Source organism: Sorex araneus, chromosome 2, assembly GCF_027595985.1.
Source record: "Sorex araneus isolate mSorAra2 chromosome 2, mSorAra2.pri, whole genome shotgun sequence".
NCBI lineage: Eukaryota > Metazoa > Chordata > Mammalia > Eulipotyphla > Soricidae > Sorex > Sorex araneus.
The window spans coordinates 7,892,309-7,919,596 of record NC_073303.1 but is presented as its reverse complement, the minus strand read 5'-3'; the positions used below and the strand labels follow the sequence as shown (position 1 = coordinate 7,919,596).

At 49.6% G+C, this 27,288-nt stretch overlaps 1 protein-coding gene across 1 annotated transcript; it reads left to right on the top strand.

The window, feature by feature from the left end:
- Positions 1 to 10,069: 10,069 nt before the first annotated feature.
- On the top strand, positions 10,070 to 23,153 carry HFE (homeostatic iron regulator). Its single transcript, XM_055127268.1, has 6 exons — positions 10,070 to 10,427; positions 16,614 to 16,877; positions 17,003 to 17,302; positions 19,535 to 19,810; positions 19,925 to 20,038; positions 20,629 to 23,153. The coding sequence occupies exons 1-6, from the start codon at positions 10,334 to 10,336 to the stop codon at positions 20,667 to 20,669; spliced, it is 1,089 nt and encodes a 362-aa protein (XP_054983243.1). The 5' UTR covers positions 10,070 to 10,333; the 3' UTR covers positions 20,670 to 23,153.
- Positions 23,154 to 27,288: the final 4,135 nt, after the last annotated feature.

Below are 27,288 nucleotides of genomic sequence, written 5' to 3'. Positions count from 1 at the left end.
CTAAGGCAGCCGCCCAGAAATGCCCCTGCATCAGCGCTCATCTCTTCCTCATGGTGACACTCACAGTCACCCAGCCCTTGCCTCCTGCTGCACTTTCTTCCAATGGGAGGAGGATTTGACTGCAAAGGAGAAACTGGAGTTTTAAGATGTGGGAAGGACCTGTTTCAACTTGTACCTTTTACTATCAGAGGCACCTAAACCTGCTTAACTTCAACAACAACCCTGATTGGGTTCAAATTCTTAAGATGGTGGTTTATCTAAGGACTTGTTATGTTTCTGTTACTAGTTTAAGGGTATTTTTAGATTTTCTTGGTTTGTAATAGAACTCTTGTTTTTCTCTTTATTTTGTAAAGCAATCGAGGGGGGAAATAAGATATTGTGCATTTATCAAGAAGCTGCGGGGGAGAGAGAGAGAGAGAGAGAGAGAGAGAGAGAGAGAGAGAGAGAGAGAGAGAGAGAGAGAGAGAAAGAGCGCCAGCATAAAGTTCAGGCACTTACCTTGCATGCAGCTGACCACCATTCAATTCCTAGACCATATGTGATCTCTGAGCCGGAATGCCTGGCTTGTCATTATCATTTCTCAGCTGTGTAAAGTTGTCACGTTCATTAATTTCTCTATGCCTCCATGTTCTCGGCTCTTAAGGGACAGCTATAAGGCCTGAATCATATATTATTATGGTAATTAATGAGTCTGCTGCATACTATGAATCAAAGAAGATAAAACTTTTGATTTTGCATATATAAAGTGTAAAATTAAAATGAAATTTCCCTCTACTTACTAATAATCTGTTTTAGATAAAGATGTGCCAATCTCTGCTTTTGGACACTAGAGGGCGCTCCAAACCAACACATTTCAGAGGCTGGTCGCTCCAGTCTTTACTATTAACCTCTAATTTTCTGTGTTAATTTTACTTAACAATTAACCTTAGCAGCTTTCTATGTCTTTCGGTGAAAAATAAATTCTAATTCCCAATTGAGAGATGATAATTCTGAGGTCATTGGAAGCCCGAGACAGCAGGAAGTCCATCGGCAGACCAGAAGCTGGGAGGAACAAATGAGGATTTTTAATCTTTGTTGAAGTGGCCTAGAAAAAAGCAAGCCAGATGATTTACTTATTCCATGAAGAATTAATCATAACCTTCTATAGGTCCAGAGAAGTATTGGAGTTTGGTAATAAGGTGTTGGGGACGGGCGTAGGCACCCTCTGCCTCTGTCCCTGTAAACAGGGAGTGGGTGAGGAGGGGTCTAGGCACCCCCTACCTTAGTTCCTGTAAACGGGAATGAGTATGGAGAAACGTGGCATGAGGGTGAGTCATCCCCTGACAGCCGACAGGCGGCCGAAGGGCCACCATGCTCTGGCGGCCAGCCTGGAAAGGGGATCGAAGGGCCATCATGCTCTGGTTACCTGCCTCGAGAGAAAAGCTGAAGGGCCACCATGCTCTGGCAGCTGGACTCGAGAGGAGGCTGAAGGGGGGACTGGCTCGTGTCCGCCATGGCCATGCTCAAGGCCACATCTGCTTTCCCGTGTTTCTCAAGGCTGAGAGAAGGAACCGAAAAACAAGTAAGATTGGCAAAAATAAAGATGCTCTCACCACTTAATAATGTTTATGCCACTTCTGTAACCTGCTGATCATTGCTAAGCTAAGACTATATAAACCCGCTTGGATTTCAATAAACTTGCTGAATGCCGTATATTGCATGCAGTCCTCCCTAGCCCACTCAACTCTCATTCCCTCTCTCCGGCCGAGGTTCAAGTTGGCCGCGCAGGCCACGGCAATAAGGAAGTAAATAATACAGGTGAATAACATAGAAACATGGAACCTTAAACTAGGGTGAACAGGAGAAGCAGAGAAGAGAGGATTTTACCAAGTAGTGGAGGTTAAACAGACTCTTTTTTTCTTTTTGGGTCACACCAGGCTTTGCACAGGAGTTACTCCTGGCTCATGCACTCAGGAATTACTCCTGGCAGTGCTCGGGGGACCATATGGGATCCTGGGAATGGAACCTGGATCAGCCGTGTGTGTGCAAGGCAAACGCCCTACCTGCAGTGTCACCGTTCCAGCCCTAAACACTCTTTCAAGGGCAACCTTTTAAAACGCAAACATACTTCTCATCTTTTCTCCAGGTAAAATAACCCTACTGAAAAGGAGGATGACAGAAGAAAATTCAATCGTGCAATGATAATATCACTTGAAATGGTCTTTCCTAACATAGAACTAATTATGAAATTCATGCTCAGGGTGTATCAATTGAGATGATGACTACTAATAACAGAAATAGCGAGTCTATTAGGTGCTGTGTGCTAAGGATAAAACATTTTGAGATTTAAGGCACAACTTTGCAGTGTTCCTTAAGTCAACTCAGGACCTTAACTGTCACAGTGATCTTAAACAAACCTCCAGATGGGCTTGGAGGCTGAGCTAACAGGATCTCTCCCACCATGGTTTTCTCATCTGGGAAAAGCAAAAACTAAACTATTTTAAACAGCCAAGAGCCAGCGAGATTTTTTGTTAATTTCTCTGGTGAACTATTAGGTAGGATATCTTCTAAGCCCTAAAAATCCCCCCAAGTACTCGTGTCTCTGAAGAATAAATTAATACTCTTGTTTTGGCTTCAAATCTTTTCCAGCCCAAATGCTTTTACAACGTAGGATGTTGTTTATACCAGTGGGCACTAGATGGCGCTCCAAAGCAAAACAGCCCGGGATGAGGAAAGCCGGATGGGCCCGTGTGCTGAGTTAAATCAACCATCATTCCCTTTGATGTTGCATTACTCTGAGTTTAAACTTTATTCATATACAGGCTTCTGATGGAAATAGTTTGCTATTGCCAGCAATTGAAGATGACAGGATTGAGAAGCTTCGAGGCTGGGGTAAGAGCCCTGAGCAGTTGCAAGCTGGTGTGGGAGACGGGGAGAGGGCGGAAGGGGATGCTGCTTTGATCCCAGGAGTCAGTGATCTGTAAATGGGACTAAATTGTCCATGACGAAACTCACTTTAATGGATTCATTCACTTCCTCAACAATGCGTTCACAGGAGGAAGCACTTAGTACTTCAGTTTAAATTAAATGTGGTCTCCCCTTGCCCCTATACTCATAAAATAAATGAAGAGGAAAGAGGAAACCTGGATGAGAATAGGCAGGAACGCTCCGTATGCCACCGTGACAAGGATCAGAGAGCCCAATGGAAAATAAACAATTTTACTAAATGTGGGAATCTCATGGAGAAGCCAATTAATCTTGTCGAGAGAAGCAAATTAGTCACAAAACCCCAGGATCCTACACAGAAAGTATTCCTTTCATTTTTTAATTATCACTTTAATAGTGAGACAAGCACCTTGTAGGCAATTTGTAAGAGGCTGCTGAGACATTCCCTGGTAGGAAGCTCAGATAAGCAGTCACGGATGATAATAGACCTAGTGTTGTTTATCATTCTTATTACTATTATTATCACACTCCCAGCTGGAGCGATAGCACAGTGGGTAGGGCATTTGCCTTGTATGCAGTCAACCCAGTTCGATTCCTCTGCCCCTCTTGGAGAGCCTGGCAAGCTACTGAGAGTATCTCGCCCGCACAGCAGAGCCTGGCAAGCTCCCTGTGGTGTATTCGATATGCCAAAAACAGTAACAACAAGTCTCACCAATGGAGACATTACTGGTGCCCGCTTGAGCAAATCGATGAGCAACGGGATGACAGTGACAGTGATCACACTCCCAGCAGGGCTCAGGGGACAATATTTGGTGCCAGGAATCAAACCTGGGTTGGCTGTGTACAAGGCAAGTACCTTGCCCACTGTACTATTGTTCTGGTCTCCCACACACACACCTGAAACATTTCTTTAAGGACAAATGATGTAGATCACTGTAGGAAAAATACTTATAAACAAGATATATCCACCCACAAATTACATTTGGTTATTCTTCCTGGTCCTTGAGAGATGTTTGGAGGATTGGAGCGATAGCACAGCGCATAGGGCGTTTGCCTTGCACACGGCCGACCCGGGTTTCAATTCCTCTGTCCCTCTCGAAGAGCCTGGCAAGCTACCAAGAGTATCCTGCCCGCACAGTGGAGCCTGGCAAGCTACCCGTGGCATATTCGATATGCCAAAAACAGTAACAATAAGTCTCACAATGGAGACGTTACTGGTGTCCACTCAAGCAAATCGACGAACAATGGGACGACAGTGCTACAGTCCATTCTTCCCGGTGTGATATCTTAATTAGAAATACTACTATTGTCAGGCGAACGCCCAACCACTGCCCGCTCAAACTATTGTCATGATAGAAATCGCAATAAGTGTGACTTGGGGCCAGAGAGATACAGCAGGTAGAATACTTGCCTTGCACACAGCTGACCTGGTTTCAATCCCTGACATCCCATATGCTACCCCAAGCCCTGCCAGGAGTGATCCCTGAGCACAGAGACAGTTATATGCCCTGAGTACAGCCGGGTATGGTCTAAACAGACACACACACACACACACACACACACACACACACACACACAGAGTTACATGTGTGTATATATATTTTTTGGATAACATTGCCTTGTTCTTTCTCCTCCACCACAGGGAGCTTAGGTTTATTGAGTTAGACCCATCACAGTGCTCCCAAGGCACTCCCATTCCTCTTTGTTTAACTTCTCTGTGTTCCTGTGTTCCGCTTCTCCTATTGTTAATCACTTATGTCCCCAAATCAGTCCCTGTAATTTGTAAATCTCAATTCTTCTAAGGACTCTGGGTTTTGTATATGCAAATAAAACATTGTTTTTTTCTTTCCTTTATGTCTTTTGCAGAATTTACTTTAGAGCAATGTCCTTTTTGTATAGACAAATTGCCTTCCTTTGTATAGGAAGACAAATGTTATGCTTTTGTAACTTGGGAGTTAATTGATTCCGAATAATATTTACTCCTGGGCATCTGTCATATTTACTCGACTTAAGCCTCAGTTTCCCTTAGTTTCTGGTACCCCAAAAGGAGGGCCCCAATTAAAGGACTTGGATGGACCCAGGGCAAGCTGAAAACTACCCTGGCATTGAAAAGGGACAGTTCAAGTACCATAAAATTATAAGTTAAGAGCACGGTCATGGACAAATTTCGTCATGACCCAAAGAGAAGTTACTGGACAAGGACCCTGGTGGGGTTAGGAAAGACTAACCTGGCATGAGGACTGTAGTCTGGGATATATGGCAAGCTGTCCCCAGGAGAGCCACCCTTTAAGCCTAATATATCTCCTACTCTGCCCATAAAAATGACTAGAAATATTATTAAGAAGTAAATTCAAGATGACCATTTAAATGGATATGAACTAATGAAAGGAGAAATATGCCTCTAGGTGGTATTTAGCCCTTGGGCAGATCTTGCAGAATGAGATTTTATGCTAGAAGCCCTTTTCCTGAGAGAAGGGCTTTACATCTGTTGATTGTAGAACCACACCTATGTATAATTGCTTCATGATTTCTCTGTAAGGAAGGCTGTGAGACTGGGTGTGAGAGAATCAGATACAAAACAGTGTGCGATTGGGATATGGGGAGTGTTAACGTTTTTATAACAGTTGTTCTTTTATTTTATAACAGATATTCATTTTGCCATAAAAGTGGGCTGAATGTTATGTTTTTGAACAAGTAGTTTTTGAATGATTATTTTGTCTAGGGACACAATAGTAACATAACAATTACCTTTGTGGACATCTAAGAGTGGGTTCAAGAGAAGCTTTCCAGGTAGGGAGAATGCCCTGTGACATCTATCTCTTGTAGGCCTGTTTCTAGCCTCTGTCCCCTGGTCTCCAGCATTCGTCCACTCCACTGAGTCCTGTCTCCTCACAAAAGCCACAGCATCTAATCGGGTGACCTGCGTGAAGTTAGACTGCAGGATCCAGCCTTTCCTGAGGCTGCCATGGCAAAGCGCCATGAGCTGGGAGGATGAGACACAGAAATGTGGCACCTCCTGGCTCTGAGACCCAGGTAACAGCCAGGTTAGGTCCCTGGAGGACTGGAAGGGAGCACTTGCAGTCAGCTTGGCTCCTCTGGGCAGCCCCTCTGTCTTCCCACCCCTCTGTCAGAATCAGCCATCTGGGATGAAGGCCCATTCCAATGACGTCAACTTGGTTCAGTTATTTGCAAACACCCTCTTTCCACATGAGGTCACATTCCCAGGTCCTGGTGTTAGGAGTTCAACAAAATTGGAGGGTGGGTGCCACACTTTCACCTGTAATCCTCACCCACCCATGAGGGGTTCCCCTGGAGGACGGCCTGAGGCCTGTGCTCGAGCTCGGGAGCTAAGGGGGCGTCCTGCGAGTGATTCCTGGGCGTACTACAGGAGCGAACGTCCTGGGCACTCCGCATACCACCTCTACTCCTCAGATCCCTTTTGTGAAGTAGACGAGCAGCCACTGGGCCTCGGGGAGGGGCCTGGGGTTGCACTGCCGAGTCCTGTTGTGTCTTCATCTGTCCTGGCTACAGGTCACAAACAGGGCCTCCGAGGGAGCAGGAGATCCGTGTGACTGTCCCTCGGGAGAAGGAGCCGCCACTCAGCAACACTTTCATGCTGACCCTGGAAGTCTGAAATAGAGCACGAAGAGGAAGGATCTGGGAGATGGGGGTGCAGCCCTGGGCGGGCCTGACACCGTCAGCTGAGCAAGTGGAGAGCTGGCACAGAGGATTCAGAATCTCACACGACGGTGAGAGTGGGGAGAGAGGGAAATTCAGTCTGTTGAACCCCTATTGCAGCTCATGTCTGCATTTTCATAGTTTTCCAAGGACATGGGGCACCTGGGCCTCGCAGGGGTTTCCACCAGGACTGGAGCTGCCGTTCTTTGTAAACGCCTGTTCTACCAGGAGGTCTGCCCACAGCTTGGAAACTGGCCTCACATGCTGGGGGAAAGGCAGCTGAGACAGAGAAGGGAGCACCTAGTAGAGGATGTTGGGAGGACCCATTCGGGTTGAAAGCTGCGTGCAGAAAGTAGACTACAGACCGAACATGATGGCCACTCAAGACCTCTACTGCAAACTACAACACCCTACAGGAGAGAGAACAAAATGGAATTCCCTGCTGCAGAGGCAGGGTGGGGTGGTGGGGGCTGGGGTGGGGGTGGTGGGAGGGATACTGGGAACATTGGTGGAGGACAATGGGCACTGGTGGAGGGATGTAAACCAAATGCAAACATGAAAGTTCATAAGTTTGTAACTGTACCTCGTGGTGATTCACTAATAAAAAATTATTTAAAATAAGGCTGTCCTAATCATGTGTAATGATAGAAAAAGAGACGTGGGATTTACTAGCCAGTCACAAACTTGAGGGCTTTCATTTTTTCACTTTTCAGATAAAATCAGGAACTAATCCCACAATAGGAAGGTAAGAGGCCAAAGGAAAATGGAAAGTAGAAGGTGGAATTTAAAAGACTCGTCTTGGGTACCGCCAAGTGCATATCCATTACCCATCCCACCCTTAACCATTTACACGGAACCTTAAACATTACGCAGGGGCTGTAACTGGTTGTCATGTCCAGATGCTCTCAATAAAACATGCCTTTCACAGGGCCGTGTCTGGGATCGCTTCCAGATCTGGGAAAGGAAACAGAATGTCCTTCCCAGGGCAGGTGAGGCCCGCCCACTGCATGGGTCCGGGTCAAGGGTCACCCAGCAAACACATCTCAGAGGCCCCTCCAATACCTCAGCACTGGAACTGGCTCTTTCACTCTGGCCTAAGCCCCATCTGCGCTACGCCCTGAGCAACCAACAGAGGGTTTCACGACCCAGCAGATGGTTGCTCTGATGGTTATTTGAAGGCAGATGGCCCAGCCGGAATGAGGCACATGCACGAGCAAACAAAAGAAGGTAACGATCCCCCACATTGGCGATGACATTATCCAGAAGAGCGCCGTGATCCAAACTGAGATTTGGGAAGTCCCCAAGACTGGTGTCTGGATGACACAGATGGTTCATATGCGCCCGCGTGCAATTTAGTAAGGACAAAGCCTTAGGGCTGGAGAGAGCGCAGCGGGTAGGGCGACTGCCTGGCAGGAGGGATCCCTGAGCACAGAGCGGGGAGTAAGCTGCCCTGACCACAGTTGGGTGTGGCAGAACATGGAGGAGGAAGAGGAGGAGGAGGAGGAGGAGGGGGAGGAGGAGGAGGAGGGGGAGGAGGAGGAGGAGGAGGAGGAGGAGGAGGGGGAGGAGGAGGAGGAGGGGGAGGAGGAGGAGGGGGAGGAGGAGGAGGAGGGGGAGGAGGAGGAGGAGGGGGAGGAGGAGGGGGAGGGGGAGGAGGAGGGGGAGGAGGAGGGGGAGGGGGAGGAGGAGGGGGAGGGGGAGGAGGAGGAGGAGGGGGAGGGGGAGGAGGAGGGGGAGGGGGAGGAGGAGGGGGAGGAGGAGGAGGAGGAGGAGGAGGAGATGGAGATGCTTCTGTCTATGTGCCTATGTGCCTTAGCAGACGCATCAGGCATGAGCACACAACACTGCCGCTCCGTTCTTTCGGGGGTGTCTTAGGGTTTTGGGCCCAGGGACCCCTCCCAGTGACACTGGCAGTCACGGTCAGGTGTTTCCAGGGCCAGGTGCTCTGGCGCTGCTTGGGTCCAGCAGGCTGAGACCCCCAGGGCCCCCTTGTTGGTGCTCCGTGATGCTGGGATAGCAGAGGGGCCTTGAGGTGGGGTAGAACTTGGGTGCCTTCTGCGTGGCCCCTGACCCCAGAGTCCCTCCCTGTGGCTCTGCTGGTCTACGGTGGCCACACCAGCAGAAGGCCCAAGGTGCCTCTGTGGCTTCCAGGAGGAAAAAGAGCGTCGGCATTCTGGGAACGGAATCTGAGGGTGCATACAGATACTCAGGCAGGGGGAGGAAGGAGCCTTCGAGAGAGGCCAGCGGGAACCCCCCCCCCCCCCGCATGCTCCATTCTAGGGTGCGGGAACAGATGGGTCCTGCTGGCTCCTCCCAGACCCAGGGGCCAGAGCCCAGGCAGGAGCAGGGCTGCAAGAGGTCCGGAGAGTCTCCGGGAGAGTCCAATGTGCTGTTATAAAACTCGGGCTACTAAACTCTGTCATGGAAAGTGAGGAAGATGTTTCTGGAAAGGGGCTTGGAGAGAAGCACAGGGGCCAAGACCCTTCCTGGCGCCCCGAGCCCCCCAGCATGGCCACGAGTCTCCCCCAGCAGGGGCCAGGTGCAGCCTCATCCCTCTCCTCCTGTCCCTCAAAAAAAAAAAGTTTTGGAAAATCAAATTAGTTCTTCTTAGAACCATGCTAATTAATTCTAAAGCGCAGTGTTAGGAGCTGGAGAGAGAGTACGGCGGGCGTGCACGTGCCTTGCTCGGGACTTGATGGGTTTGATCAGGGGACTGCACATGGTCCCCAAGCCCCACGAGGAGAATTTTTTTTTTCTTTTTTGGGTCACAGCCCGCGATGCACAGGGGTCACTCCTGGCTCTGCACTCAGGAATTACTCCTAGCGTGCTCAGGGGACCATATGGGATGCTGGGAATCGAACCTGGGTGGGCCGCATGCAAGGCAAACGCCCTACCCGCTGTGCTATAGCTCCAGCCCCGAGTTTTGTTTTTTTTTTAAAGATTTTTTTCGGTAGAATCACTGTGAGATAGACCCTTACAAAGCTGTTCATGATTAGGTTTCAGCCATAGCGTGTTCTGACACCCATCCCTCCACCAGCGAACACTTCCCAGCACCAGTGTCTGCAGTTTCTCTTCCCATCACCCCTCACCCCCCAGAATTTTTTTAATGCAGTGAATTTTTTAAAAAAAACATGTCATTTCTGGCTTTTTTGTGGGGGGAGGCTCACACCCAGCGATGCTCAGAGGTTACTCCTGGCTCTGCACTCAGGAGTTACTCTTGGCAGTGGGGGGTGGGGTGGGGAACGGTACCATATGGGATGTCGGGGATTCAAACCCAAGTGGGCTGCGTGCAAGGCAAACGCTCTACCCGCTGTTCTATCACTTCAGCCCCCAAATCATGTCATTTCTAAATTTTATTTTTTAATGGATTAACTAACTCAGCAAGTGGAACTTAAAACATTGGGGGGGGGGGGTACTTGAAACGTGAAAGCTTTGGATATTTAGAGGAGAGGAGAGGAGCTGTCAACGCACCGGCCCCCGCCCCCACAGCCCCCCTGCACGTCCCATCTGAACGCTCCAGCCCGGCCGGCGCTGGGGCCGCGGGAGGGCGAGTTCAGGTCCAGAAAAATCCATCTCGCCAAAGGCCCGGAAAAGGATCCCCCGGGGCAGGAAGTTTTATCCGCGATGCCCGCAGCCCCGGCAAAGGCCCGGGGGTGACTCCCTGGGCCGGGGAACTTCCCTGTCCGGCACGAGCCGCACACGCGCCGGGACGCGCAGTCCGAGCCGGGACATGGGCCGGCGGCGCCCGCGGTTCCTGTGGCTTCTGTGGCTCTTGTGGCTCCTGCGGCTCCAGCCCAGCGCGGCCGCAAAGGGGCGTCCGCCGCGTGAGTCCGGGGGGCGGCGGGCGGCGGGGCGCGCGGCGGGGGGCGCGGCCCGGCCGGGCAGAAAAAAACGATCGGCAGCCACTGGGGTGTTGGAGGCTGTGGGAGTTGGCTCGGTTCGCGGGGGACCGGGTCAGGGCCCGGGCATTGTCCCTTCCCGGCCACTTAGGGTGCAGGTGGGGTCCTGGGGCCGCTCATCTCCGGACCTGCCCCTTCCCAGTGGAACCCCGCTGCTCCGAGGCTTCCGAGGGGCACCCACCATCGCCCACTCCCCTCTCCTCCCCCCAAAGCGACGCCTTAGTCTTTGCATTTGAAGTGGATTGCGGGGTGACATTATGTAAGTTTCAGGTGCTTGCAGCTGACAATCAAAATATGCGTCTCCCGCTGTCCTGATGAACGGCCCCGCCGGGCCCTGGGCCAGGGGCGCCTGCAGATAGGAATCCTTCCCTTTCTCTGTAGCTGAGGCAGAGGTAGGCCTGGGGGCTGGGGGTGGGTGTGGGGGGTCCCTGGATTGCAATCTCAGTTTCCAGTTTCTTCTGTTGTAGAAGCGAACGCTCCCCCTCCCCCGTTGGCCCCAAACGGGAAGTGCTTTGCGCTGAAGGCGACCTTGGCCCGTCCGCCCGAACTGTTTCCACACCGGAGGCAAAGGGCTGGTGCAACCCACAGCAGAGAGAGGGCCTCGGCCTCCAGCTGGGGGCTGTGCGCAGTGGCCAATTCTCTGTGTCACTAAGAGCTTTGGGCCACCTGGAAGGGGGCCTTCCTTACCCAAAGATGCAAAGTGAAAGATTACTTAGGTCTTTGCCCTGAAGCAGTTAAAAAGAAAAAAAAAAAAAAGAATAAAGCAAGGAACGGGAAATTGAATCGCCAAATTCAGGAAAGATTTTCTGTAAGAGAAGGAAAAAGAAGGGGCTGGAGACTATACAGCAGGACAGTCGCTTGAGCTGTACCCGGTTCCATCCTGATGCCACCTATGGTCTCCCCAGTCTGACCAGAAGTGATTTCTGAGCACTAAGGCAGGAGTAGGCCCTGAGCACCACCAGGAGTGACCTTCAAAAAACAAAACAAAAGGCAGAGAATCTCCCGGATTACGGAGGCAGGCTCCTTAATCAGGGTTCAGAAGAAACTTTTCCCCTCTTATACCTTTTTAACAGGGGGGAGCACTTCTTATTGAGCCTGCAGCAGGCAGGCAGATGAAACAAGGGCTAGGATGTTAAGATGGTCGTATTCTGGTGTCTGGACATCTTGATTGCCCGGGTCACCAGGCACATCCTGGGCCCACCCTTGTGACATTTTGTATCAGTCCCTCCTTAGTGCTACAATCCTGTTTCCTTTGGTCCACTTTACTGAGAGGTTTTTCTTTTATTTATTTATATATTTTTTAGTTTGGGGGTCACACCCAGCAGTGCTCAGAGGTTATTCCTGGCTCTGCACTTAGGAAACATTCCTTGGCGATGCTTGGCAGACTATATGTGGTGCTGGTGATCGAACAGGGTCTGTCACGTATAGGGCAAAAACCCTACTTACCCGTGGTGCTATCGCTCTGATCCTTCACTATTAAATGGTCAGTGAGTTTGTCAGTGGCATGGTGCTCAGTGCGTAGTGTCATCACACACACTCGGCAACACCATTTGGAGGGAAGAGTTTCTGTGTTTCCACACTTCCTGGTTCAGTGTTCCATCGGTTGTCGCCTGGGTAACTTTTATCTGTAGTAGCACTATAGCACTGTCGTCCCGTTCTTCATCAATTTGCTCGAGTTGTAGCCTGGGTAAGTTTCAGCACTGATAACTTTCAGGACTGCTAACTTTCATCAGTGGTAACTTCCATCACTGGCAACTTCCATCTCTGGTAACTTTCAGCAGTGACGGCTGCCATCACTGGTAACTTCCGTCACTGGTTGCTTTCAGCACTGGTAACTTTCAACAATGGTGACTGCCATCAGTGGTAACTGCATCACCTGTTGTGACTTCAAACGTGGGTGGGTTAGATGGTCAAGAACTGTTCCCCAGCCAATCATAGCGACGGATGAATAAAGGAAAGGGGCCACAGGCTGGGTGGTAATATATTGCCATTTATTCAAGTATCTCACCAGGACCCTCCTTTTTGGGTGTTAGGAACTAAGGGCAACTGAAGCTTGAGTTGAGTAAGTATGACAGATGCCCAGGAGTAAGTATTATTCAGCGTCAATTAGCTCCCATGTTACAAAATCATAGCATTAACTGTCTTCCTGTGTCTATACAAAAAAGACATTGCACTAAACTAACTCTGCAAAGGACATAAAGGAAAGAGAAAAGCAACATTTGCACACACAAAAATTCAAAGCCCTCAGAAGAATTGACTTTACAAGTCACAGGATCTGATGTGTGGATAAAAGTGATTAACAGGGGAAGAAGAGCACAAAGGAGAATTTAAAGGTGAACACAGAGGATTAGGAGTGCCCGATGGAATTGGGTGTGTCTCAGGAGCACTGTGATGTGAGTAACTAATAAAACCTAAGCTCCCTGCTCGGGGGAGAAAGGACAAACCAATGTTATCCAACAACTGGTAACTTCTGTCACTGGTAACTTCCATTACTGGAACTTTCATCAGTGGAAAAGGAAAACTTCCATCACTGGTAACTTCCATCACTAGTAACTTTCAGCACTGATCACTTTCAGCAGTGGTGACTGCCCTCCACCTCTGGTAACTTTCACTAGTGATGACTTCCATCACTGGTGACTGCCATCACTGGTAACTACTATCACTGGTAACCGCCATCACTGGTAACTTTCAGCAGTGGTGACTGCCCTCAGTGCCATCTCTGGTAACTTTCATTAGTGATAACTTCCATCACTGGTAACCGCCATCACTGGTAACTACCATTACTGGTAACCGCCATCACTGGTAACTTTTAGTAGTGGTGACTGCTCTCAGTGGTAACCGCACTCATTGGCAACAGCCCTCAGTGGTACCTTCCGTCACTATAACTTTCATCAGTGATTCCTGCTCCAAGCCTCAAAGAGGCAGTTCTCAACAGCCTCATGCAGTGAAGTTACTAAGCCAGAGGGTAGGATGTGGATCGAACAGTCAGTCCACCCATTCACAGGCAGAGTACCAGGAGTGCGAGGGGGAGGTGAGGGGCGGAGGCCCACTGGTGATTTTGCCTCTGGGTGTCTGGACTGTGTGGGTGGCGACAGGCACTAGAGAACACCTGGTCACTTGGGGAAGTGAAACCAGGAGGAAGGGCCACACCTCTCAGGAGAAGCCGCTCCCCGAGGTGCTGACTGGGCCTGGCAGGTTGAGTTAGAGGCAGTTTCTCCACCTCAGCGCCATGACTGAGGTTCTCACGGGACGTTTAGCAGCGTCCCTGAGCTCTTCCCAGTGAGCCTACTACTCCACCCCCGGTTGTGGCAACCAGAGCTGCCTCCGGGAAGTGACACATGACCTCCGGCAAACACTGGTTGAGGGGACTGAGAGGTAAGTAGAGAGGTAAAGGCCCTTGTCATGCTTTGGCTGTGGCTGCAAATCCCCTTCCCCACATCTGGTGTTCTAAGGTCTCCTGAGCACTGAGCCAGGAGTGTTCCATCAGCACCATTTGGGCTGACCATACCATGCAAAAATAAATAAATAAGTGAACAGAAATGAAAGCAGCATTGGCGGAAGGGCCAGCTGTGGTGGTGGGCAAGAGTGAGCCCTGGGCTCAGCCGGGGGCCCCAGGCAAGGGCTGCTCTGGTCTGGCAGGCCCGGAAGTCACGTGCTCTGCATCACAAGGATGATTCCAGCTGCTCTGCGAATAGCAGGATGAAAGAAGCAAAAGGGGGGCTGGAGTGATAGCACAGCGGGGAGGGCATTTGCCTTGCACACGGCCGACCCGGGTTCGAATCCCAGCATCCCATATGGTCCCCTAAGCACCGCCAGGGGTGATTCCTGAGTGTATCACTGAGTGTATTCCTGAGTGTAAGAAAGAAAGAAAGAAAGAAAGAAAGAAAGAAAGAAAGAAAGAAAGAAAGAAAGAAAGAAAGAAAGAAAGAAAGAAAGAAAGAAAGAAAGAAAGAAAGAAAGAAAGAAAGAAAGAAGCAAAAGGGAGGAAAGTACAGTGGGGGGAAAGTACAGTGGGTAGGGCACTTGCCTTGCGCGTGGCCAACAAAGGTTTGATCCCTGGGGCCCTGTATGGTCCCCCAAGAGTACGTCCTGAGCACAGGTGAGTGTGACCCCAAAACATCAACTCTCCCCCCCAACCCCCCACCTTCAAAAAGAAGCACCAGTGAAAGCAGGGACAGGACCAGTGACATTGTGCAGGTAAGTGAAGATGATCTGGACCAGTGGGAGCCCAGGAGGGGGAGACAGCCTTGGTTTCCCAGCTGGAATTGGTAAAATGTTTCAGAAGCATCTCTGGGTTGTGAGAAAGAAAGAGGAGTGCCAAAGGTGCTTCTGGCAATGGTTTTAATTTTTTAATGTTGGCTGGAGCGATAGCACAGTGGGTAGGGCCCGTTTGCCTTGCATGCAGCCGACCCGGGTTCGATTCCTCCGTCCCTCTCGGAGAGCCTGGCAAGCTACCTGTGGTGTATTGGATATGCCAAAAAAAGTAACAACAAGTCTCACAATGGAGACATTACTGGTGCCCACTCGAGCAAATCAATGAGCAATGGGATGACAGTGATACAGTGAATTTTGTTTTTGTCTATTTTTGTCTCCCAGTATGGAAAATCCAGCAACTTGTCTGGAGGATTCTGCTCTGCTTCTATAGATTTTTTCTCTTTTTCTGCATTTCAAGGAGTGCTTCAGGGGTTACTCCTGACCCTGTGCTTAGGAATCACTCTTGATAGTGCTTGGAGGACCGTACGTGGTGTGTGGTGCTGGGGACTGAACTCCCATCAGCTGCATGCAAGGGGAGGGCTATAACCCCTGTATTTCTCTATGGCTGTTTCATTGATCTTTCATTGAGCCTTGTTAAGCCTGGACCTACAGTAGAGCAGATTAAAATACTCCTAGAGAGCTATAGTCCTCCTACAAAGTTTCTGTTTGACCCCCTACAAACTAAGGATAACAGTCCTTCTGGGTCCGCATCTGTGTGACACTGTACACTTAGGGCAAAGTACACAGGATGTAGGAGGAAGAACAAAAGGTTTAGGTAGTAGTTTGCTTTCTTTGTTTCCAGGTAAGTGTGAGGTTTTGAGCCGGCCCACTCTGTGGCTGGACAGCTTAAGGGACAGTAGGTTCTGGCTCAGGCGTTGAGTACCATAGAGGTTAGAAGGCCACGGGGAAGACACTTGACAATGTTTATGAGAAGTGAGCCGTGGGTATAGGTGTTGGGCATCCCCCTCAGGCTGAGCGCTCTGGCAGGGACAGAGGTGCCTTCCTCCCAGCTCCTGGGTGTTGGGGAAGTTCACAGTAGGTCCAGTCCATGATCACCATTTCTTCATGGTATCTGACCCTGGTCTAGTATCCTCTAGGACCGCATCCTTCCATATCACTGGCCTGCACGCTGGTCCATGGACTGACTGGTGGTTCAAGATTTACTGAGCTAGATGTTTTTGTCTTGTTCATATTGAGTGATGGTCAGCTAGCGTGTGTATTCTAATTCTCGCTTCACGGTGCTCTTCATGAAGATCTTTTTCCGTTTTTAATAATGACTTTGAAAAGTATTTTTTATTTAGATCATTTGTCTGGACTGGAGTGATAGCACAGAGGGGAGGGTGTTTGCCTTGCACACGGCCGACCCGGGTTTGATTCCCAGCATTCCATAGGGTCCCCTGAGCATCACCAGGGGTAATTCCTGAGTGCAGAGCCAGAAGTAAGCCCTGTACATCGCCGGGTGTGACCCAAAAAGCAATATATATATATATATATATATATATATATATATATATTTTAGCCTAATGATGCACAAAGTTCTTGATAAAGTAAATAAGACCACCTTGTAGATCTTTATATCCCACTTCCTGTATATTTCACATCAAAATCTATCAAGCTTACACAATAGCCCAACAAGGTATTTATTTAACTTTCATCCAATCATAACACAGTTAATCCATAACAAAAAGCGGCTGCATTGGGACATGCTGACCCCAACCCAGTTCCCTCAGAGTTCCGGGCTGTTTGCAGCTATGACACGGCCTTGTTTGCCAGGCAGCGTCCCCAGAACTTCTTCATGGCTCTGGTCAGGCTCTGACACCCCACTGCACCCCACTGATGCTGTCATCTTCTCCCCAGGATCACACTCTCTGCACTACCTCTTCATGGGTGCCTCCGAATGGGACCTTGGGCTGTCCCTGTTTGAGGCGCTGGGCTATGTGGATGACCAGCTGTTCGTGGCCTACAATCACGAGAGTCGCCGGGCAGAGCCACGCGCCCAGTGGATCTCAAGGGCTGCCACGAGCTCGCTGTGGCTGACGCTGAGTCAGAGCCTGAAAGGGTGGGACCATATGTTCATCGTGGACTTCTGGACCATCATGGACAACTACAACCACAGCAAGGGTACTCGGAGACGCCGGCGCGCTGGGGTTGGGGATCCCGGGCGCCGGGGAGGAGGGTCAGACGTGGCTTCGGGAAATCCGTGGCTTCCTGCCCGGGGACGGTGAAACTTGTGCCTTCGCTTTCAGCAACGAAGCTGGGGGTGTTGGCGGAGTCCCACACCCTGCAGGTGATGCTGGGCTGTGAGGTGCGGGAGGACAACAGCACCACGGGCTTCTGGAAGTACGGGTACGACGGGCGGGACCACCTCGACTTCCGGCCCGAGACGCTGGACTGGACGGCGGCCGAGCCCAGGGCCCAGGCCACCAAGCGGGAGTGGGAAGTGACCAAGATCCGGGCCAGGCAGAACAGGGCCTACCTGGAGAGAGACTGCCCCGAGCAGCTGCGCCAGCTGCTGCAACTCGGGAGACGGGATTTGGAGCGGCAAGGTATGGTCGGAGCAGCCCCTCCCCTCCCCCAGGAGGTCCCTGGCTGGAGGGTCCGGTGTGGGGTGTACATCTCTCTGGGAAGAAATGAAATCTGAGCCTTCCTACGCGAGGTCTCATCCCCTAACTGACAAGGCTGACAGGCCAGAGACATGACTCCTTCATTCAGTCTTTCTTTCTCTCTCTCTCTTTTTTGCTTTTTTGGGTCAGACTCAGCAATGCTCAGGGGTTACTCCTCGCTGTGCACTCAGGAATTACTCCTGGCAGTGCTCAGGGGACCATATGGGATGCTGGGAATCAAACCTGAGTCAGCTGTGTGCAAGGCAAAAGCCTACCTACTGTACTATCGCTCCAGCCCTCTTTCTTCCTTTCTTTCTTCCTTTCTTTCTTTCTTTCTTTCTTTCTTTCTTTCTTTCTTTCTTTCTTTCTTTCTTTCTTTCTTTCTTTCTTTCTTTCTTTCTTTCTTTTCTTTCTTCCTTTCTTTCTCTCCCTTCCTTCCTTCCTTCCTTCCTTCCTTCCTTCCTTCCTTCCTTCCTTCCTTCCTTCCTTCCTTTCTTTCCCTGTGCAGTTAAAGGAGGGATCCGAGATGATGTCTGATTTACCCAAGGATTGTATGTATTTCTGTGCCTTTTAGGAGTTCAGGCTTTTCCCATGAAAGCCAAGGCAAGAAATGTTCCAGTGAGGAAGCTAAGGAGAGTCGCAGACCCTTTGGGAAGTCAAGGGTCCCGGTCACAGAACACGGCATTGACCCCAGGGTCTCACTCTCTTACCAGGTCCTTTTGTTTTTGACAAGACAGTGGCTTACAATATTATGGAATTCCAGGAGTTCTATTTCATCCTCTATATGTGCAGAACTGTCACCACCACTCCTATCTTTAATGTGGGGAGACCAAAGGCCTTTCTACATACTTCTCCAAACTTGTTCCCTTTCCTTTGCTAACCACCATGGCTTTGTTTTTTGTGGGTTTATTTTTCTTTCTGGGTCACACCCAGCGATGCTCAGGGGTTACTCTCTGGCTCTGCACTCAGGAATTACTCCTGGCGGTGCTCAGGGGACCATCTGGGATGCTGGGGATTGAACACCTATTGGCCGTGTGCAGGGCAATGCCCTACCCACTGTACTATTGCTCCGGCCCCACCACCATGGTTTTTATTGCTGCTAGAAATCAAGGGGGTTTTGTTGCATTTTGTTTGTTTGCTTTAGTCATTTATATTACACACACGAGTGAAGCCATTCAATAATCATCTTTTACTTCCTTACACATTTCACTTGACACCTCACCATCCATTTATTTGGTCCCAAAGGGCATTGATTTACCTTGTTTGGTGGTGGGGAGGGGAGTCAGGGTTTTGGAGTCATACCTAAAGGTGCTCAGGAGGACCCTTGGCTCGGAGAGCTCGGGGAATGACTCCGGGAAGTGCTCAGGGGACCACATGTGCTGTGGGGGATTGGAACCAGGGTCAGCGGGATACGGAGCAAATGCCTTAACTCCTGTACTCTTTCTCCAGCCCCAATTAATTTTTTTTAAATGACAGAGTAGTAGTTCATTGAGTATATGGACCCCAAGTTCTTTATCCAGTCATCTGCTGGTAGACAAATGGTTGCTGCCATGTTGTAGGCAATTGAGTCATGTACTATAAACACTAAGATGCAGATCATTTTAAAATAGCATTTTCATATCCCCCGGATGTGAAAGTATACGAGGGAAATGAAAGCCCGTGTGAAAGCACTCAGTGGTGCTCAGAGCTGACTCCTGGCTGTGCTCAGGGCTCACTCCTGGCAGTGCTCAGGAGGCCATATGGATGGAGTGTTGGGATTAAACCCAGGTTGGCCACATGCAAGGCAAGTACCCAACCTGCTGTGCTACAACTCCGGCCCCTATGAAAGGGCCTTTCTTGCAGGAATATTTGGGTTGAAGCAGCTGAATTTGCTGATGGCCGGAATTCAGTCAGAAACTGTCATTTTATGGGCCTGAGCTTAATGGCTCAGCAGGGGCAGAAGACACGGGTGGCAGTTGCAGGGGCCGGGCGGGGCAGGGCAGCTGACCGATGGGACCGCCTGTTCCCAGTGATTCCCCGCCCGAGACAAATCTTGGGACACGCATGGGGATCCAGTGTTTGATTCAGAGCTGGCCTGGACTGGGCAGTGAATCCCCTTCCTGTAATAGAGAGGAAGTGAAAGTTCTGGCTTCTGGGCCGGAAGTTCTGTTCTCCATCCTCCTCCTTCCCGTACAGTGGCACCTGCGGTGAAAGTGACTCGGCACATAGCCCCTGCCGCGACCACTCTGTGGTGTCAGGCTCGGAGCTTCTACCCCCCGAACATCACCATCAAGTGGCTGAAGGACAGGAAGTTGCTGGACGCCCGGGACAGCGGGCCTCAGGACGTGCTGCCCAGCGGGGACGGGACCTACCAGGGCCGGGTGGCCTTGACCGTGCCCCTGGGGGAGGAGCAGAGATACTCCTGCCAGGTGGAGCACCCAGGCCTGGACCAGCCCCTCGCTGCCGCCTGGGGTACGGCTGAGAACCCCCAGCGGGTGGGCCGGGAGTGGTCCCCAATGCCAGTAGGGGAGGGACCGCCCGGGCTGGGGCACAGTTTTGAGCGTTAACCCACTTCCGCTGCTTTAGAGCCCTCGCCGTCCAGTGCCCTGGTCATCGGAGTCACTAGTGCCATCGCTGTTTGCGTCATTATCCTCTTCGTCGGCGTTCTGCTCAGAGTCTCGAGGAAGAGGCAGACTTTGAGTGAGTAAGAGGCGTTTCCGAGGGCCTCGGCCCCCCAGCGCTCCTGATCTCCTGCCAGAAGTGGGCCCTGGTGCCCACGAGACACCCTCTCTTTGCCCGTTTCTTTGCCCATTTGTTGGGAGCACTGGCACCTGTCCACAGCGGGGAAGCATCTTTTGCTGACCTTGAAGCAATGGGACTCCTTGAGATGAGGTTGAGGCTGAGGGACTGCCTCAGAGTGGAAGGGGTCTTAGGAGGGAGCGCAGAGTGGAAGGGCTCCTGGGAGGTGAGATGCTTCTGGAGCCTCATCCTGACTTGTCCACTCATCACTCACCAATCCTGCTTTTGTACCCCCCAGGGGCACCTATGGTGTGGGATAGAAGGGGGAGAGACGGGCTGTGTAGAGGGGAGGGGAGAAGAGCTGTGGGCATCCGCGGACAGGCACCGAGAGTCGAGGCAAGGAGAGACATTGCACAGGAGGGAGATGGGAGAAAGCTGGTCGGGAGACCCCAACGCTTGACCTCCCAGAGCTCCGTGGGGAGGGAGAGGTGAGGGGCCGGGGGAAGGCAAGATGCTGCCTCCATGCTGACGCCTCGGGTCTGCCTCTCCAGGAGGAGCCCTGGGGGACTACGTCTTAACTGAATGCGAATGAGCTGGAGGAGCTGGGAGGAGGGATGCCTGGGAACGTCTTGCTTCAGGGATGCACAGGACAGCGGAAACTCCACCCAACTCTCAACCATCCTCACTCACTCTCAAGACACTTGCCCTGCGCTGGAGAGACGGTACAGCGGGTAGGGTACTTGCCCTGCACACAGCCCACCCGGGCTTGAATCCCAGCCCCTTGTGTGGTTGGTTCCCCGATCACTCCTCCAGATGTGCTCCTTGAGCCCAGAGACGGGAGTTAGCCCTGAGCTGGGCCACATGTGGCCCCCAAGCCAACCAAACACGTTCCCCACTTAGCCACTTGTTTGCTCCTGTGGTACCAGACCCAAGGCCTCACACATACTCGCCCACCCTCCCTACAGCTTTCGGGTCCCTCTGTCCTCAACACCCCAACCCTGACCGCCCTCAAAGACCCAACTCTCAGGACTGTCTTCATTTCCCACATCTTCCCGGCCCATATGCGCATCTGTCCTCTGTCTCCCTTTGGGAGGGGCTCTGGGGGGTGGGGGGATTACAGTGTTTTTAAGTGTCTGAGGGAGGCGATGGCCTTTGCTCTCAGACAAGCTTGGATTCCTCCCTCAGCCCTGCACACACATACACACCTTCCCTGGGCTGTTCAGGTTCCCTTTAGGCCTGTGATTCAGTAATTCAAGCTCCGTGGGTATCTCCAGCTGGCTGCCCCCGCCACCAACCATCCCGCTGTGCCCACCCATGGGTGTCTGTGCAAATCAATGCAAAGTGGGGAAAGTGTCTGGAGAAGGGGTGCCTTCTTCGAAGTTTCCCAGAGTCGCCCCATAGTTTTCCTCAGATTAATACTACCTGCATTTATGCTTCTCTGTATGCCCCACTTAGATGTTCTGTTTGCCTTCTCCTTGTTCCAATTATAGAAAAACACACACACACACACACACACACACACACACACACACACACACAAAGCAAGGGCTGGACAGATAGTACAGCAGGTAAGGTGTTTGCCTTGCACATGGCCAACCCAGGTTCAACATGGTCCCCTGACCTCAGAAGCAGGAGTAAGCTCCAAGCACCACCAGGTGTGGTCCAAACCCAAAAGCATTTAAAAAAAAAAAAAAGATGGTTTTGATAATGTGGCTGAAACTTAGAAAAATAGTGCTTATTTGGTAACAGATTCAGTTCTGAGCATCAATTCACCTTCTTTATCACATGGAATTTATTTTTTGGGTGGAGGCAGTGGACACAGCTGTACTCGGACCCTGCTCAGCTCAGGGAACCACAAGGTGCTAAAAATCAAACCCAGGGCGTCAACACAAGGCATGAACTCTCCCACGGGGCCACATCCTCAACCACAGTAGGAAGGTCTTGAGGTAGATACTGTTGGTCTCATTTGTCACAATTTTTTTTTCTTTTTTCAGTCACACCCAGCAATACACAGGGGCTATTCCTGGCTTTGCACTCAGGAATTACTCCTGGTGGTACTGGGGAGACCATCTGGGATGCTGGGAATCAAACCCATGTCAGCCGTGTGCAAGGCAAACACCTTACCCACTGTCCTATAGCTCCAGCCCCTTGGTTGTATTTTGGATGAAGGTGTTGAGAGCCTCCGTTTGTCAGGGATCAAAGACACGGTTCAGCCGTGGGTCTGGTTTTTGGCCCACCCATACATGCTTCCAGCCCCTGGAGGAAACAGAGAAGGGAGACGACGGCTCTGCTTTGCCGTTCAACTGTCTTCTAGCTCGACTCTGTGCATCTGAGGCCGGAGGCCAGCACTGCGACTGGTGGGATGGGTTGGGTTAGTCGCTGTGTTGGAACCCGAGGGTGCCCCTCCACTGTGTCACCACTCACCTTGTAAACTGGAGCCACTGTGTTCGAGATGATAAGACACATTTCCACAGACTGCAGGATATCCCACGGGTTCCCAGGGCCCTTGGAGCTGGTTCTCATCTCCAGCTGGGCTTTTTGTTTAAAAAAAAAAAAAAAATTAAGCAAATCACTCAGGAATCCCTGGATTCTGGGAATGTAATTCATCTGACATTCCAAAGAGGACTAACAACTGACCCTTGTGCTTCTGTTGCTACAAACTGGAACAAGTCATCTGGGACGACAAGCAAATCCGGAGACCAACTGACTCCAGTGCTCATCTGGTATAGACTATTGGTTCCAGGAGGTTGCGACTATTTTTTCTAAATCATTTGTTCTGGGAACAAAAGCCAAGTGACTAAAAGGAACATAACTGGTTTTGTGTAGAAAAGTTGAAATTTGTAATTGAAATAGTCCTTCCATTCGCCATTGATAAGCTCCACAGACATTTATGTACTTCCTTTCAGTGTTGAACCATCTCAGATGAAACAAGTCTATCTCTCTTAATCACTCACACAGCAGGATTTACCTAAAATTTTGCCTATCTTATGTAATCAATTTAATCATTAATCATGTCTTGGAGGAAAATTGATATTGTTTTTAGTTTTTTAACATTTGGTCTTACGGACTATTTTCATTAAAGGATAGTAACTCAAATTGGTTTTCTTTGTTCTAGTGACCTAGGTTGTAACACACGGTCCCTTTATGTGAAAACAAGAAGTTGACAAATTCTTCCTCTTTTTTTTTTTTTTTTTTTTTTTGCTTTTTGGGTCACACCCGGCAATGCTCAGGGGTTACTCCTGGCTCTGCACTCAGGAATTACCCCTGGCGGTGCTAAGGGGATCATATGGGATGCTGGGAATCCAACCAGGGTCAGCCGCAAGCAAGGCAAACACCCTACCCACCGTGCTCTGGCTCCAGCCCCTCTTCCTCTTTAAATGTGGTTGATTTTTGCCTGTGAGACCAATATTTAAAGAGGCAGAATTTGTCAATATCTTGCCTTAGGACAGACAACAGTGCCATCTTGTGGTCAGTAGACAGATGTGTCACGGTGGCCTGGCGACTATGGGGGCCTGACCTTGATATTTTCTAGGGTGCAGGACACAGGCCTGGAGATGCTTCCTGAAGCTCATTCTTGGGGGGGAAAAAAAAACTGAAAACTTGAGACAAAGGAAGCATTGGAATCCCCAGGTATTGCTGAGCTGCCCCATCAGGGAATGGAAAACAAATTCATGAGGCCTACAAGGATAGACAAGCAAACATTCTTATTGCGTGATGCTGCAATAATACAGTCTCACAGTGCTCCGCATTGCACAATATTCTTTATGTACACATGCAGTTTTAAAAGGTGACACCTCAAAAGTGCTGGAATCAGGGCCTGAGTGACAGCACAGTGGGCAGGGCATTTGCCTTGCGTGTGGCCGACCCAGCATCGTGTCCTGGCATCTACGTGGTTCCCTAAGGAGTATTCCTGAGTGCAGAGTCAGAACAACCCCTGAGTATCACAAGGCGTGATATTCCCCCACTCCCCGTGCAACTCCAAAAAGAAATGCTGGAAGCTTCCTATAAGCTGCCCATTTTAAACTACTGGGTTTCCTCCCCTCTCCCCGCCAGCAATCCTCTTACTAATTAGAATTTGAAAATGCATGACTTTTTATTTTTTAACGTTTTTTTTTTAAGTTTTAACTTTTTTTTTAGTTTCTGTAGCCTTTGGGTCATTCTATTTTTTGAATCAGGGGTTAGCATGTGGACTATCAAGGCAATACTAAATTATTTGGTTAGCTATTTTGATTAGAAAGCCTTGGCATCCTTCTTGCCATCTTCCATGAGGCACGTATTCTGCTATCCTGTTTCTGAGTTTGCTCAGGTGCATGGGAAAAAAATAGTGTGTTAGTGAGTAGATATTCCACTTCTGTTTCCTGACTGGATGACTTGCTGTCTCAGTAAAATCTTTCATGGTATGACATTACTTAAAACTAAATTTTTGGGAGGCTGGAGCGATAGCACAGCGGGTAGGGCACACGACCGACCCGGGTTTAATTCCCAGCTTCCCATATGAGCACCACCAGGAGTTAATTCCTGAGTGCATGAACCAGGAGTAACCCCTGCGCATCGCCGGGTGTGACCCAAAAGCCAAAAAAAAAACAACATCTAAATCTTTTTAAATCAGTAATCAAGTATTTAAATGGTCCTGACCTGAATATTAATTTAATTCCTTCAGCCCATTTCTTCAGCCCAAATATTAATTTCTGTGAGGTAGAAACTATTGGTATTCCGTTAGCCTTATCTTATTGGATGGAAACCCAGGCACAGAGACTTAATTTATAGACAATTGCAGAGGTAGAAAATGATTGGGCTAGATTTCTATTGCAGCTATGGAGGTTGATTCTGGACAGACAGTTAATATATACTATGTATATTACACATATGCAGATCATATATATGTTTATTCTGACACCACCCCCCCCCCAGCTTTGGGTGTCAGGTAGGGAGTTAAGTCCAGGGCTAATCCTTACAAAGCTCTACTGCTGAGCTATATCCCCGGGCTGTTTTATAAGATATATATTTTCATAAGAAGTCTGGCTGCATCACAGTTTTATCTGAAAGTTTCTGGCGTCCTATCAGCCACAGTTTAAAGGTGGCCTCTCTCAGTTCTGGTCGCACACTAAATTGAATGTGATTCTGCGTGCCAGGTTCACTCTGAGGCTGAGTAGGTGAGATGGAAGGGGTGAACCAAAGAGGGTCTAGAGAAACCCCCTCCTCCCAGAGTGGAAGGACCGTCTTCACTGTGAAGATGACCAAATACCTCCAGACTACCCTCCCCTCCCCCGGCCTTTCATCTCAGTGAGTAGATTATAAAGTGCTCCCAAACATACACAATCAGCATTTATTTCAGAATAAAATATATGCAGTGGAAATTCCAAGCATTTGGAAGCGAAATTGAACCCCGGTCCACATACAAAACCTGCATTCCCACCGTTTGACCAGCTCCCTGGTCCAAGAGAAACTTTTGTTTTGAGAAATCTTTCACTTGAAACCACATTCCAATTAGTTTTGCTCTAGCTTTGCTGCTTTAAAAAAAAAAAAAAAAGGATTAGGCCTGGGGAAATAGCTCAATAGGCTGAGCACCTGCTTTGTTTGTGGGAGGCCCATCGTCAATCCCGAAAGTCACATGGTCCCCTGAGCACCACTGGGAGTGAACCTCCAACAAGCACCAAGCGAGGAGTAGCTCCTGAGCATCGCTGAGTGGAGTCAACATTTCTTTTAATGAAGAGGGGATTAGCCTTGTTTGAGAAATGTCTCATCTTATCAAAGGCTTGCAGGGAAGAATCCTGGAGGCTTTGTAGTGACCTTAATCAAGTATTAGTCCTGCGTCAATTAATCCCCAACTCTATAAAAACACTGATCTGTAAAACTGGGGAAGAATGGCAAAGGCCTCCTGATGGAGGGAAGGGAATTGTTCAGAATCGCAGGCAGATCAGACCTGCAGAGCAGCCCAGGAAGAGACCAGGTGCAGTTTCAGCGTCGGGTACCTCCGCTCAGAGAACAAAGTGACCCAGTAAATGTCTCACTAGAGACAGAGAAAGAAGCATGGGGTTTCCGGTTTTGTTCTGGGGTCCCACCTGGCAATACTTAGGAGTTACTCCTGGCTCTGTGCTCAGGAGTTACTCCTGGCGGTGCTTGGGGAAAGATAGGAGATGCCAAGATCGAACCCAGTCGGCCGTGTGCAAAGCAAACAGCCTACCTATAGTACTACCATTCCAGCCCCTCCAAAAAAAAAAAGGGCGCGTTTTAATTTGCAATTATTTCTCTACCATTTTTCCAAACAGAACCTTTGGGTCTAGAGCTTCTTCCTGGCCAGGCTGATGGTTTTGCCCAACACAGAGGCCATTGCGTAGGAGAGGAAAGATTATCTACTACCCCTGTGGGTCCTTGGGATGATCAAATCGACATTAGATGAACAAGAGGAGAAAGACTAATTTCCTAGATGCAGGAAATCCACAAGACGTGAGGATAAGAATCACAGACTTTCTTAAACTAAGGAAAAGGTTAGGGACCTGAAGTTACATGTGTGGGGCAGGTGGGGGGAGGGTCATTTACATGACAAAAAGCTTGAGTTTAGGCGATTAGATATTTACTCTGTGAGCTATTTCTGGTAATAGTCCCAATCCTGGGTAAAACTCCAGTTTTCTTCCAAGGTGATTAAGAACAAAGAAAGTTGCCCTTTCTCTGGAGTCGTTAGGTCTGGCCCTCAACTGCTTTCAGCTGGAAATAATCGACATTTTAATGATACATCTTGCAGACGACTGCTGTGAATATCCTTGGCAAAAGCCTACTCTGAACCCCTTCGCTGTCAATATCCACCCCTAAAGAGGAATATTAAAATAACAAAACTGAAAAGGAACATCTCTACACCTACGAAACCACCCCCTATATTCCCAAATAAATAGTACCTAGCTTTTAGTTACCAAGTCGAAATAAAAAGCATGGCTGAGGTTCTGCTCGGCGCCTTTAGAATAGAATGCATTCCCTTCCAAAAGTCCCTAATAAAATACAGGACAAGTGACTAAGGTTTCTCAGCAGAGAAATCCCTCTCGCCTCCAGCCAGCCCACGGGCCAATCAGAACACCGAAATGCTAATAAGAACAATCCTGGCTCCGCCCCCTCAATGACCTCACACGTACCAACTCCACCCACACTTGCTGTTTTCAATCAGGTCCGCAGAAGGGCTATTTAAAAGGCCCGCTCACAGAGCTGAATTCACTGTGGTC

Coding starts and splice junctions, on each gene's coding strand:
- HFE (XM_055127268.1), top strand. CDS start 10,334: ATGGGCCGGCGGCGCCCGCGGTTCCTGTGGCTTCTGTGGCTCTTGTGG. Junction 10,428..16,613: donor CGCAAAGGGGCGTCCGCCGC/GTGAGTCCGGGG, acceptor TCTTCTCCCCAG/GATCACACTCTCTGCACTAC. Junction 19,811..19,924: donor GCCCCTCGCTGCCGCCTGGG/GTACGGCTGAGA, acceptor CCGCTGCTTTAG/AGCCCTCGCCGTCCAGTGCC.